The 13,690-nt window shown below is 40.0% G+C and overlaps 2 protein-coding genes and 1 gene segment (V, D, J or C); 2 read left to right on the forward strand and 1 right to left on the reverse strand.

Moving 5' to 3' along the window:
• LOC133996245 (immunoglobulin kappa light chain-like) overlaps positions 1-13,690 on the reverse strand; it is a 630,565-nt gene that overhangs the window by 593,632 nt on the left and 23,243 nt on the right. The gene's annotated exons all lie outside the window — the stretch shown is intronic.
• The window catches only part of LOC133996249 (Ig kappa chain V-III region MOPC 63-like), a 630,498-nt gene that overhangs the window by 591,860 nt on the left and 24,948 nt on the right, over positions 1-13,690 (forward strand).
• Positions 1-13,690, forward strand: part of atf6b (activating transcription factor 6 beta) — a 30,143-nt gene that overhangs the window by 3,093 nt on the left and 13,360 nt on the right. For both annotated transcript variants that reach the window (XM_062435793.1, XM_062435794.1), the window contains exons 2-7: positions 5,741-5,823; positions 7,678-7,759; positions 8,611-8,670; positions 9,659-9,738; positions 11,197-11,398; positions 13,082-13,237. In XM_062435793.1, the coding sequence (XP_062291777.1) occupies positions 5,741-5,823; positions 7,678-7,759; positions 8,611-8,670; positions 9,659-9,738; positions 11,197-11,398; positions 13,082-13,237 (663 nt within the window). The remainder of the gene's footprint in view (positions 1-5,740; positions 5,824-7,677; positions 7,760-8,610; positions 8,671-9,658; positions 9,739-11,196; positions 11,399-13,081; positions 13,238-13,690) is intronic.

Raw genomic sequence — 13,690 nt, forward strand, 5'->3', positions numbered from 1 at the left:
GTGTGTGGTTAGTGGTTATAAGCATGTTTATATAGTAGAATAAGTGTTAGCAGGCTGTAGCACGCGGGTTAAATGAGGATGTGTGTGTGTGTGCTTCCTCAGTCTGCAACACCCGGATATGTCAGATTATCTTTTAACACAAGTGGGTGGAAGTGTGATTAAAGGACAAGTGCATTATTTTTCGTGTGTGTTAAAGCAGCAGTAGGTCTGGGCAATATATCAATATTATATCGATATTGTGATATGAGCTTGGATATCGTCTTAGATTTTGGATATCGTAACATCATGATACATCATTAGTGTTTCTTTTCCTGCTTCTAAATGCTGCATTACAGTAAAATGATGTAATTTTGTGAACTTACCAGACTGTTCTAGCTGTTCTATTAGTTACTTTTTATCCACTTTTTCATTTTATCCACATTACTGATTATTATTTCTCAAAAATCTCATTGTGCAAATATTTTGTGAAGGCACTGATAGTCATCCGTACAGTATTGTTGCGATATTTCATTTTTATGTTTACAATGAACACTTTGCACATATTTTAAAACACTTGATGCACCATTGTTAAGCACAAGTGGGTGGAAGCGGGACCACATATTAAAGGACAAGTGCACAATTTTTCAAGTGTGTGTGCTTGTGTTAAAGCAGCAGTAAAGTGTCCATATTATTAACCTTTATGTTACCTTGAAAGACCATTGGTGGTGTCAAATAAAACAAGGTGTGAGATAAGGCTTTTGAACAGCTGTAATGATGGTAAAAATGCTCATTTTAAGACCTTTTGCAGATTATAAGAGAGACATTTTTCCCATTTCGGTTCTCACTAATGGAATATAGAGCAACAACCAGTTCTGTGATCGAGTACCAATATTGTTTGATTTCAGGGTTAACAGAGATGAAATGTAAGAAGGCAGTAACTGTAACAAAGCTTTATATATGAATACAAACCAATGCTGATCTCGCCTGCCAACGTTTTGGTAGCCATTACAGTGTTGGGTACTGTAGGGATCATTGGTTATGAACCTTAAGGCTGAGTGGTTCACAACATCCAATGAAGTCAGAGTAGAAACAACTGCTCTTCCATAAATGACATATAAGGAGTGAAAGATGGAATAATTCCTCCTGTTCATTTAAAAGTTGATGTGAAGCTTCTATTCAGTTTCAGCAGTCTGAGCTTCATGTCTGAAACCCGCAGGTGTTTCCCTTCATGTTAGTGAAAGATGTCACTTAAAGAAAATGTTCACAATTGTTCAAATCTGTCTTCAAGCATCAGTCAGGGTTTCCTCTCTGTAATCATTCCTCCTGTTCATACTGACTATTAAAAGATCTCCTTCAAATGTGCTTTCAATGTAAAGTGATGGAGGACAAAATCCACAGTGTGTCCACACAGTCATTTAAAAGTAGATGATCAGCTTCTATTGAGTTAGTCAGTATGAGCAGGAGGAATCATTACATTACATTACGATGCATCACATGCAGCTTCTGCTTTTTCTTTCACTTTATGAATTCCTGCATTTCATTGTCCAACTAATGCAGGTTAGTCTGTTGTTACCACTATTATCATCATGCCAGTTTGACGTCTGACTGGTGTTATTCTGGGATGTGATGTAGTCTAGCTTGTTGTTGTTACCCCCTTTTTAAAAAAGCCCAGATTTACACCATATCATTTGGGTCTATATATATTTATTAAAGAACAACGTGAGCTGCAGCAATCAATGTATTTTGATAATCAGTTAATTGCTCATTAATAAAAAGCCAATTATTTGATGGCTCTGGCTTCCTAAATGTGAGAATTTACAGTTTAAATTCTATTAAATTGATTCTGTTTTGTTTTGATTGACCAATAATACAAAATTCAGACATTTGAATAGTTTGGACTCCAGTGAACTGGTTTTCTGAAACATTTGTCACTATTTTAATTGATTAATTGAGAAAATAATCACCAGATTAATCAGTAATTATCCTACATCTTGATCTGGAAGACGGACTCTACGTCAAAATCTAGTTTGAAGACTCATTTGTTGTGACCAGGAGGGGAGTTCCGGTCCTCTGAAATGAGGCCAACTCGGAAGTAACTTAAAACTGCATTCTATCAAAAGGCCACCAGGGGGCGACCGTTTTGGTGTCAAAAGGACTTCCGTCTCTATACAAGTCAATGGAGAATTCACCAACTTCTCACTTGATTTCTAACCTCAGTAAACGTTTTCAAAATGTGTTTATGGTCTCAATCGCTAGTTTAAAGCCTTCTTCAATGCAGTATGATGTTCATTTGGGACATTTTGGCCTCCCTGATTTTATATGTGACGATAAAGCAGGGTATGCATTAGGGCGTGGCTACGTCGTGATTGACAGGTTGATTGGTTCACAGGTTCAGGAGGGCGCCTCATGCTCCTCCTGATGCCCATATAAGTAGAATCCCTGTTTTTATTTTTCCCAGCATGCACCTGAAATGTTCAAGATGGCGCTGCTCAGATCCGATACTATTGGCCTCCGAGCAGCAGTCCACAAACCAATGGGTGACGTCACGGATGTTACGTCCATTTCTTATATACAGTCTATGGTTGTGACTCAAGTGTTTCTTATCAAACTACTTTATGACTGAGGTTCATCCAGCTGTGCTTCTACTGAATCTGTCACACATGCATCTTTTCAGCCTTTCATATCTTCACTTTTACTTTTCTAGCTTGCAGTACAGTTCATGCTGCATAATAACACTGATCTCTACACTCCTCAGTTACAGGAGTCAGTGGGTTCAACAATGGGCCAGTTCTCCTGAGGAGGGGTGGGGGAGGGGTGTTACAGGCGTGGTTGGAAGTTAATACTCATCTAACCCAAAAACAACCTCATACACATTCTCACATCCTCTGTTAAACTACAATGTAAATGATAACTTATCTACACAGAATACAGTCGGCAGCTTCGTCATTACTGACTCAGATCAGTTCAGATGTTACTGACCTCTGATAGTCGTCATTATCTGCTGGAGATTCATGATGATTGTGCAAAAGATTTGATGACATCTATAAGAGGCAAAACTTCAGCTTTCATTATGAGGCTGAATAGATTTATGTTGGAGGGCCGGATTTGGTCCACGGGCCACTGTTTGCCTACCAGTCTGTCTTCAAACAGTCATAATGAGTTTAAATGTGACGCAGAAGCAAAGTTAAAGCAAAATTCAGCAGTTAAAGTTTCTCATTCATATATCAGGAGCTGCAGTTTATTCATGAAGATAAAATGTGTCACAACTCGTTTATGCTTTAAAAAGACGTTTTATTTATTTAGTCTTTCCTCTTTTATTTCTGTCAGCTGTTCGGATGGATTCATGTTTTCTGATAGTTTCAACTCCTCTAATACAATTACTGACATGATAAATGTGTCTGCTGCTTTCTTATTTTAGGAGGTTTATTGTGACTAAAACTCATCCACAAACACAGAGGAACATTATGACGACTGAAAGCAGATATTTACTGAGTTTATTTATTGACTTAATCATGAAATAAACCTAAAAAACCAACTTAGATGTTCCTACTTGAGTTCCAGTTTGTGATAATGTTGAATTCTCATCACAGGAAGCTGATTATTGTGAAGTGAGAAATTACCACAAACACTTAAACGCTGCTAAATGTTTGCTGCCGCTGGTTTCTTAGACTGAACTGACACACTAACAGTCAGACTGGTGTTACTGGTTAACAAAAGGACTTTTACTGGCCTGCTGTCGCTCCTCTGCAGTCAGGCAATAAACTGGATTAGATCAAACTTTAATGATCCCCGAGAGAGAGAACTGGGTCAAAGCAGGAGCAGCAAACGCCAATAAAGACCAACTAAAGAAAGTACCGAAGATGATTAAAAAAGAACAATTAAACTTAAAGAAAAGGTTATAATCTCCCTCTTTAGTGTGTTTTTATTACCTATGAATCTTTTTTATTGTCTATAAAATGTCAAAAAGCCTGTTTTTAATTTATTAGATGTCATGCTGATAAATATCTAAATATTTAAATATCTTAACCCTCCTGTTGTCCTCGAGTTAAGGGAGGAAGAAGGAAGGAAAGGAGGGAGGGAGGAAGGAAAGAGGGAAGGACAGAGGAAAGAAGGTGGGGGGAGGAAAGAAGGAAGGAAGAAAGGGGATGGAGGAAGGAAAGAGGGAGGGAGGAAGGGAGGGAGGGAGGAAAGAAGGAAGGGAGGAAGGAAGGGAGGAAAGAAGGAACAGTCAAAACAGACGGGGTCAATTTGACCCGGGAGGACGACAGGAAGGTTAACTTTACTGTTGTTTATGACTCAGAAAAGCTTCATATTCTCAGCACATTTTGGGTTTTTAATCATAACTAATTATCTAACTAATGATTTCAGCTATAACACTAAATAAAGGCTGTTTCCTACTAATATGTATTAAATGACTTATGTTTTTATGTTACATTTTTATATATTGATTTATGTCGATACAGCTTAAAATATCACAATAAAATGTCAGTTTCAGTCTAAATCAATAATTATTGATAATCTTTAATGACCTAATCTTTAAAAAACGCAGAATTTAACCACTATATTTAATAATGACCTAATTTCTCACTGTCATTGTGTCACACGTCTCCTATTAAATGATTGGCTGTTTATGTGTCAATCATATCAAGCTCCATTATCGAGCGATATGATTGGCTGTTGATGAGTCAGGGAGGGAAAACACTTTGGGTTTGTTCATGTAAATAAACTTTGCATGTTCAGTTTGTGCATTCCTAGTTTGCATTTAACACCTGTGTTCATATCGCTGTTGTTTTATTACCCAGGTTTATATTAAATACTTTGTTTATTCTCCAATAACACAATATATCAGGTGTATTTTAGATATTCAGAGCTGGTTGTTTAAAGGACATGAAACTGGTTAATTTCATGTCGTGGTTGTTGATTCAGTGTGCAGCTGAGATCTGAGAGGTTTATGTATAAATGTTAAAACGCTCAGAGCAGATATCAGCTTCATTTCACACCTGAACTCTTTGACAGGAAATAGCCTCAATAAAAACTGTTTGTTCTAGTTTCAAAGTCCAGAGTTATTTTCACCTCATAGCACGTAAAGCATGACGGAAGAAATGGTTTACAGCCCATGTGTTGAAATCTAACGTGTTGAAATGTAACGTTATTTCAATCTAACGTGTTTATTTCTAACGTTGTGTTTCTATCTTAACCTAAGTGTCGTCCCTGTCGTCAAATTGACCCCGTCTCTTTTGACTGTTCCTTCTTTCCTTCCTTCCTTCCCTCTTTCTTTAATTTTTCCTTTGTTGTTCCCCTCCTTCTCTCTTTCTTTGCTCCTTCCTCCTTCAATACTTCTTTCCTCACTTCCTTCCTTCCTCCTTTCCTTCCTTCTCTCCTTCCTAATTTCCTTCCTTCTCTCCTTACTCCTTTCTTTCCTTCCTTCCTTCCTTCCTTCTTTCCTCACTTCCTTCGTCCCTCCCTCCTTTCCTTCCTTCCTTCCTCCTTTCCTTCCTTCTCTCCTTACTCCTTTCCTTCCTTCCTTCCTTCCTTCCTCATTCCTTCCTTTCTTTCTTCTTTCCTTTCTTCCTTCTTTCCTTCCTCCCTCCCTCCCTCCTTTCCTTCCTTCTCTCCTTACTCATTTCCTTCCTTCCTTCCTTCCTTCCTTCCTTCATCCTTCCTTCCTTTCTTCCTTCCTTTCTTCCTTCCTTGACCTGAGGACAACAGGAGGGTTAACGTTGTGTTTATTATCTAACATTGTGTTTGTATCTCTCTCCAGATGCCTGCCTGTACCAGTGTGAGAGTATGGAGGAGGGCGAGGACGCAGACTTCAGCCGGGGGATAAAATACGAGGCGGCGTCGGTACGTCGGATTTCTTCTTCTCTCACAGCGCTCAGACTGTCTCCTCTTTCACACAATCACACCTCAGTTATTCACTATCTTTACTGTAACAGCTGAAACTCTCACACTGATCTCTGACTCTGCCATCTCACAGGAAGTTAAGATAAATATAATAAACTACAGTCTTTACCCAACAGGATGAACATGACCCTTTACATTATTATGCTATTATATTATCATCATATCAGTGGTTTAAAATGATCTTCAAATAACAATAATATTGTTTATCGCGATTATTTCTGAGACAATATATCGTCCAATAAAAGTAGTAATCGTGACATGATTATATCGCAGTATTCATGACTCTTAATGTGACACAATTCAGTTAAATAGATTTAATATCAATGCAGATAAATGATACGATATTGATATCAACTACAGCTCCAGCGATTGATTGATTGACAAAGCAGAGAGATCGTAGAATCGTCTATAAGCCACATTCTATATGTTGTAGTTCTATGATGACGCACTGACGCATCAGGAGTTTCACGTGCACACCGGCCACACCGCAGCCAGAGGCAACAGCCAGAGGCAACAGCTAGCGTTAAACCAAAAAAATAAAAACAATATCTGAACAATAATATGTTCTAAAGCCGCTGGATTTTTAATAATCAGGTTATAGACATTGTTAGAAAGACTGAGGGCGGAACCTAAGTTTGTTGTTGCCATGGTTTCCTTCCGACCGGTTAAAGCGTTACACGCTATGAAGCCGGCTAACTTTATTTTCCCTAAGGTGCATCCTTAAATGGTAAGTAAGTTATGTCAAGTGATGTTTCACTGATTATTTGTTTCACATTAACCTGTTTATTGATTTTTGTAAATTTTTTACGGTATTTATAGAATGTAAACGGCAGTTATAGCACTCGTTAGCACTCGTTAGCGTTATGCTAGCGCATTTCTATAACGGTTATAACGGTTTTCTGTTATCAGTGTTATAAATAGTAACAAGTTATTTTATCACCATTAACACGTTAATTTATTGCTTTGAGAGAAATTGTAATGGGAAATGGTTTGTTGCACTGTTCAGAAACCTGCAAATTAGTCTCAAAAATCAATGTTAAAAAGAATCGTAATATGATATTTTTGCCATATCGCCAACCCCTAATTTCCAACTATTTTGATAATCCAACATTTTCTGATTCCAGCTTTTCCTCCGCTCTGTATTCTGGCTCCTATAAGTAGCTCTGAGTGTTTGACTCCAGCTTAACATTATTTAAAATGTTTTTTCTTCTATATTGTTGGCTGGTTTAGCGTTTAGAGTTTAGATTGAGTGGACAGTGTGGTGGTGGCTGAAGGTAAATGAATGAATGAGCTCTAGGTGCTGTCAGCATGGAGGGAAGTTAAACATTGTTCATGTATATAAACCACACAACTTCTAAAGATACAAAACTGGTTGAAAATTGGCAAAATCTCCCTTTAAAATGTGAATATTTCCTCATTCTGTAGTTTTCTAAGAGAGGAAACTGAAGAATCTGAAGATAAGAAACAGTCATCGACATTTTTCACAATTTTTTCACAAAGAAAATAATCTACAGGTTCATTAGTTGCAACTCTAAACTCTTTATTTTGTAATTTGAGACTTTTGTTTTGCTGCCAGCAGATAAAATTAGGTTTTACACCATCAGTGAGTTTAAATGACGGATCAGAGGATAATCAGGCTGATTGTTTATCGGTTGGCTGAGTGGAGCAGGTGCACACACACACACACACACTCACACACACAGACACACACACACACACACACACACACAGAGAGCCGTCGTTTGATCTAATTATCCTCCTGACCTCTTCTTCCTCCTCCTCCCCCTCTCGCAGTTTGACAACGACCTCGTGCTCACTCTCGATCCTGACAACCCCACGTCGCCATGGCAACACCTCGACGACAACCTGCTCACAGGTACAGAGCTTTGGGGAAACCTTAGACGGCGCTGGTCAAAACGCTCTCTCTCTGCTTTCACTGTTCAGGCGTCGTCACGTCTGTGAAACACGAGACGCTTTGTTTTCAGTTGGCTGTGAAAAACTGCAGCGAGGAAGTTTCTGACCTGTTTTACACGACTGGCTGCAAAATACAAACATACTAAACATAGTTTCTAATGGATATACAGTTGTTTTTATCCCTAACTCAAAACCTGAAATGATTTAAACCTTAAAAACAACCAGCGAATGTTAATAAATGCACATCTGTTTTGACTGTTCCTTCTTTCCTCCCTTCCTTCCTTCCTTCTGTCTGTCCTCCCTCCCTCCTTCTCTTTCTTTCCTTTCTCTCTTTCCTCCCTTCCTTCTTCCATTCCCCTTTCTTCCGTCCTTCTGTCCTTCCTTCCTTCCTCCCTCCTTCTTTCCTTCCCTCCTTCCTTCCTTCCTTCCTCCTTCTTTCCTTCCCTCCTTCCTTCTCTCTTTCTTTCCTCCCCCTACCTTCCTCCTTCCCTTTTCCTCTGTCCTTCTTTTCTTCCTTCCTCTTTTCCTTCTTTCCTCCCTCCCTCCCTCCCTCCTACCTTCCTTCTTCCTCCTTTCCTTCCTTCTTCCTCCCTTCTTTCCTTGACTCAAGGACAACAGGAGGGTTAATCATGTTTAAATGTCTTTTTATTCTGTCTTGATGCATTTTATGTTTTATGTAAAGCACTATCTAATCGCCTTGTTGCTTAAATGTGCTACACAGATAACTCTGCCTCACTTTATCTAACAGAAACAGTGAATACGAACATTTAATTCATCAGAAAGTCTCATTTTCATGTGTTTTTCTCTCTGAAGGCGAAGCTCCTGTGATAAAAAGTGAGATGACGATTGCTCAGGCTTTACCGGTGGAAATGTGTAAGTTCTTCTCTGCTATTTACAAACCCAATTAATCCAGTGAACAAAAACAATCACACTAAAATATAAAACCTAAGTCAGTTTTCAGACAGCTGCTTTAACATTAATGCAGCTTTAACCCTCACATATTGTTCATATTCAGACAGATAATAAGTGAGATTAATCCTTAATGAAGCTTTCAGACAGCTGAGATAGTTTATCATTCAGTTTTTACACAGTTTAAGACCATATAAGATTTAAATCTTATATGGAAATGTGAAAGTCTATAGTCTGTCAGAAAATGACAGAAAGTTCTACAGAAAGTTCACAGTAGATGTGTTTTTTTGTTGATGCAAACTCTAACCCTCCTGTTGTCCTCGAGTCAAGGGAGGGAGGGGGGAGGAATGAAGGGAGGAGGGAAGGTAGGAGGGAGGGAGAAAGGAAAAGAGAAAGGGGGGAAGGGAGGAAAAGAGGGAGGGAGAGAGGAAAGGAAAGAAAAGAAGGAAGGTAGGAGGGAGCGAGGGAGGGAGAAAAGCGGAAGGGAAGAAGAAGGAAGGAAGCAGGGAAGGATGGAGGAAAGAAGGAAGGAGGGAGAAAGGGAGAAAGGAAAAAGAGCAAGGGAGGAAGGACAGACGGAAGGAAGGAAATGAGGAAGGAAGGAAAGGAGGGAGGGAGGGAAGGAAAGAAGGAAGGATGGATGAAAGAAAGATGGAGGGAGAGAGGGAGAAAGGAAAAAGAGCAAGGGAGGAAGGACAGACCAAAGGAAGGAAGGAAGGAAGGAAGGAACAGTCAAAACAGACGGGAGGACGACACGAAGGTTAAAAATAATATTTATCAGCTGCAGAGACGTCATCATATTTCAGGCTAAAAGTATTTAGAGTATTTACTGCTTTCAAATGTAAAAATGAACAGTATGTGAGGGTTAAGAACATGAATTATTATATTCTCAGTATATATATTACAAAACATTCAGACTTGTGGACTAATGAGCTCTGCTGTGTTTGTTCAGTGTTTCAGGTGAAAGCTGAGCCTCCGTCTCCTGCGTCCTCGCTCGGCTCCGACTGCTCCGCCTCGTCTCCTGATCCACAGGTGTGTTTCTGTTTGATCTGACAGACGCTGCGGTGCCGCTTTATCCATTCAAATGAAAGCAGATTAACCCTTTCATGCATGAATTATGATAACAGTCAGGGTTTTTTTCATTTCTATTTATGCATGAAAAAAACATATCTGAACTTCATTTTTTCTTTCACCAAATGATAAACTATGAAGTGAAACTATGCCATCAAAATCCTTCCATACGTAAGCTGAACTGCACCACTATGCATGAAAGGGTTAATTATCACTGTGACTTTAATCAGATACAGTAGCTTCAAAGCATGAATACTGACATTCATTTATAATAAATTCTGATCATTGTTACTGGAAGGAAAAAAGGGGGGAAAGTCCTTCATGTGTAGAATAATTATAATAATTAACATTTCACAATATTGAAGAGAGCTTTTATAACTGATTGTTATTATTAATAGTAGATTATATATTGTTTCCCTTTTAACTGTGAATACAAAAAACAATTGTGTGAGGAACAAAAATAATAAGAAAACATTTTGGGGGAATACAACTCATCAATTTCCTCTAATACAATTATTCATTATTGGATTCGTCGTTAAATTTACATGTGAAGATTTCAATTTTGCTGACTGTGCATCTCCATCTCTTCTCAAAAGTTTAAAGAGTAACCGAACATTCACTTTAACAGCTTTTAAGTTATTCTTTAACTTTGCTCTGTTAACCCTCTCGTTGTCCTCGAGTCAAGGAAGGAAGGGAGAAAGAAGGAAGGAAGGGAGGGAGGGAGGAAGAAGGAAGGAAAGGAGGGAGAAAGGAAGGAAGGAAGGAGGGAGGGAGGAAAGAGGGAAGGAGGGAGGGTGGGAGGGAGGGAGGAAAGAGGGAAGGAGGGAGAAAGGAAAAGAGGAAGGGAGGAAGGAAGGACAGAGGAAGGGAGGGAGGAAGAAGGAAGGAAAGGAGGGAGGGAGGGAGGAAGAAGGAAGGAAGGGAGGGAGGAAGAAGGAAGGAAAGGAGGAAAGAAGGGAGGTAGAAGGAGGAAGGAAGGGAAGAAGAAGGAGGGAGGGAGGAAGGACAGACAGATGGAAGGAAGGGAGGGACGATAGAAGGGAGGGAAGAAAGGAGGAAGGACGGAGGAAAGAAGGAAGGTAGGACCGAGGGAGGAAAAAAGGAAAGAGGGCGGGAGGGAGAAAGGAGGGAGGGAGGAAGTACAGAAGGAAGGAAGAAAGGGGGATGGAGGAAGGAAAGAAGGAACAGTCAAAACAGACGGGGTCAATTTGACCCGGGAGGACGACACAAAGGTTAAGCAGCTTGTTTTTGAGGCTTAAACTAAACTTTTCACCTCAAAACAAAAGACGAGTCACGAGTAAAGATGATGAATAAAGATCGATATCAGTTTAATTCAGATTAAAACCAAAACGGTAAAATTTAAGGACGACTAGACTGAAATCTATCAAACAACAAACTGACTGAGTCTCTTCTGTCCAGATCACAGTTAAAGGTGAAAACCCTCCGACTCCTCCCTACATGTACGGAGATGTGCTGTCGCCGCCGCTCGGCTCCATGGAGGTTACCGTGGCGACGTCGGGACTCGGCCTGCGGCAGGCGCAGATTCCCGCCGGTGTGACGCAGACGCAGCTAACGACACAGATCCCTGCGGTGATCAGCGGGATCCAGACGCAGGCTGCAGGTAAAATGATAATAACGTCAACATACAGATGAAATGTGAAAGTCTGTAGTCTGTTAGAAAATGACTTAAAATAATCTACCGAAAGTTCGAAGTAGATGTGATTTTCTGTTGATACATCTAAAAATATGGGTTAAAAACTGTAACCCTCCTGTTGACCTCGAGGGAAGGGAGGAAGGGAGGAAAGGAAAGAAGGAAGGGAGGAAAGGAGGGAGGAAACGATAGAAGGAAGGAAGGAAGGATGGAGGAAATAAGGAAGGAGGGAAGGTAGGAGGGAGGGAGAAAGGAAAAGAGGAAGGGAGGGATAAAGGAAAAGAGGAAGGGAGGAAGAAGGAAGGCAAGGAGGGAGGAAGGGAGAAAGGGAAGGAGGAAAGAAGGAAGGATGGAGGAAAGGAGGGAGAGAAGCAGCTAACGACACAGATCACAGCGGTGATCAGCGGGATTCAGACGAAATTATTCAGGTGAAATTAACGTTTGCTGCAGAGAAAGCGACTGATAATAACTTTAATAAAGATGAAAATAAAGACAGAAATAAACATCTGATACGGGAGAGTTTAGAGAAGCTCAGGACGAGAAGGTCAAGCCTCTGCTGGAGATTAAACTTTGTGATTTATTGAATTAATTTGATCAGTTAAAAGGGTTTAGTGTCTGAAATACTTCTGGTCCTTGGCACGTTTTTTGTTTTAATGACATTATTTTAATGTTTTGCATCACATACATGCAAAAGTGAGCGACACCGCTGCGTTGACAAGCCGGAGACTTGTTGCTCGTCCTCACTTCAAGTCGCTGTCATTAACTTTTAACCTGCAAAGGCGGCAGTGCTGCAACACTGTAGGAATGTATGAAAGCTCTTGTGTGAACATTTCAATAGTTACACATTAAAACAATATTTATTTGCAATTACTCTCTATTGAACGACCCCGAAGCATGAGCCAACGAGAAGAGAAGAGAAGAGAGAAAGTAGATTGTAGGTCTGCTTGTAAACGGGGCTTCTCTAACAGTCATGTATTTCTTCCGGAAACATCTCTTAACGCAGAGTAGAGCGCCATTTTCTTTTCTTTTTTTTCTAAATCGCCTTGATAGACAGCAAATCGCCTGGCAACCCTCCAATCGCCAATATACGATTTGATCGCGGATCGTCCCAGCACTAATCTATATGTATTTTCTTTAGCTGCAGTTACAGCTGGAACCAGCAGCTGTTTACAGGACGTTATAGTTCATTACAGCATTATCTTTATAGTTATTGTTATAGTTATCATTCTCAGTGTGGACGGTGTGTTAGTTTGCATATTTGCTATTTTAGTCACATCAGTCCTGAAAACTGAAAACGTTGAAGTGAACAGTTTCATGATGTTCAGCTGCTGCTTTTCAGTGTCGATGGTGTAAGAAACTAAACATGTTTCAACAGAACAAAATGAGTCAACTGATATTTGTTTAACCTTTTGTTCAGGTTCAAATTTGACTCATTTATTACATTTGAGTGGTAAAAACACCTGATACACATTTATTTAAGGTGGACTTTACCCAATTTCACCCTGAATATACCAAACAAAATGTGTATTTGTGTGCAGCTGATGCACATGTTTGACCTGTGTTCATCTAAAACATGTTGATGATGACTTATGTTCCTCTACTATAGTAAACATCTCCTGTATCTTAACTATGATCTGTAACGTCTCTCCTCAGTCTTGCCTTCGTCCACGCTGAAGGCGAGCAGCATCCTGAGCACCAAACCTCCCATCCAGCCCCGACCCGTTTGTGTCACCTCGCTCCCCAAAACACCAACACCAGCTAAGACCCTGATCCTGCAGGGAATCCCCAACATGGACCAGACCAGACCTGGTGAGTTTATTAATGGGACACAAGAATCACTTCTTACATCAAGAAACATGTTAGAAACATTTGTATTCATCTTCCTCTCATATTTGTCTTGTCTTCCTCCCGTCCTCCTCATCCGTCTCTCCTCTCCCTTTCATCTTCCTCTCTTCTTCTTCTCATCCCTCTCTTCTCTTCCTCTCATATTCCTCTCGCCTTCCTCTTGTCTTTCTCCTCTTCTTCTCTTCTTTCACTTCTTTTCCTCTTCTCTCCTTCCTCTTCTTCCTCTCCTCATCCTCTCTTTCCTCACCTCTTCCTCTTCACTTATTTTCCTCTCCTCCTCCTCTTCCTCTCCTCATCGTCTCCTTTTCCTCTCATCTTCCTCTTCTCTTGCTATTTTTCTGGTCTTCCTCCTCATTTTCATCTCCTCTTTCACTCATCTTTCTCTCCTCTTCCTCTACCTCTCCTCTTCCTCTCTTC

The sequence above is a fragment of the Scomber scombrus genome, chromosome 16 (genome assembly GCF_963691925.1).
Source record: "Scomber scombrus chromosome 16, fScoSco1.1, whole genome shotgun sequence".
Taxonomy (NCBI): Eukaryota; Metazoa; Chordata; class Actinopteri; order Scombriformes; family Scombridae; genus Scomber; species Scomber scombrus.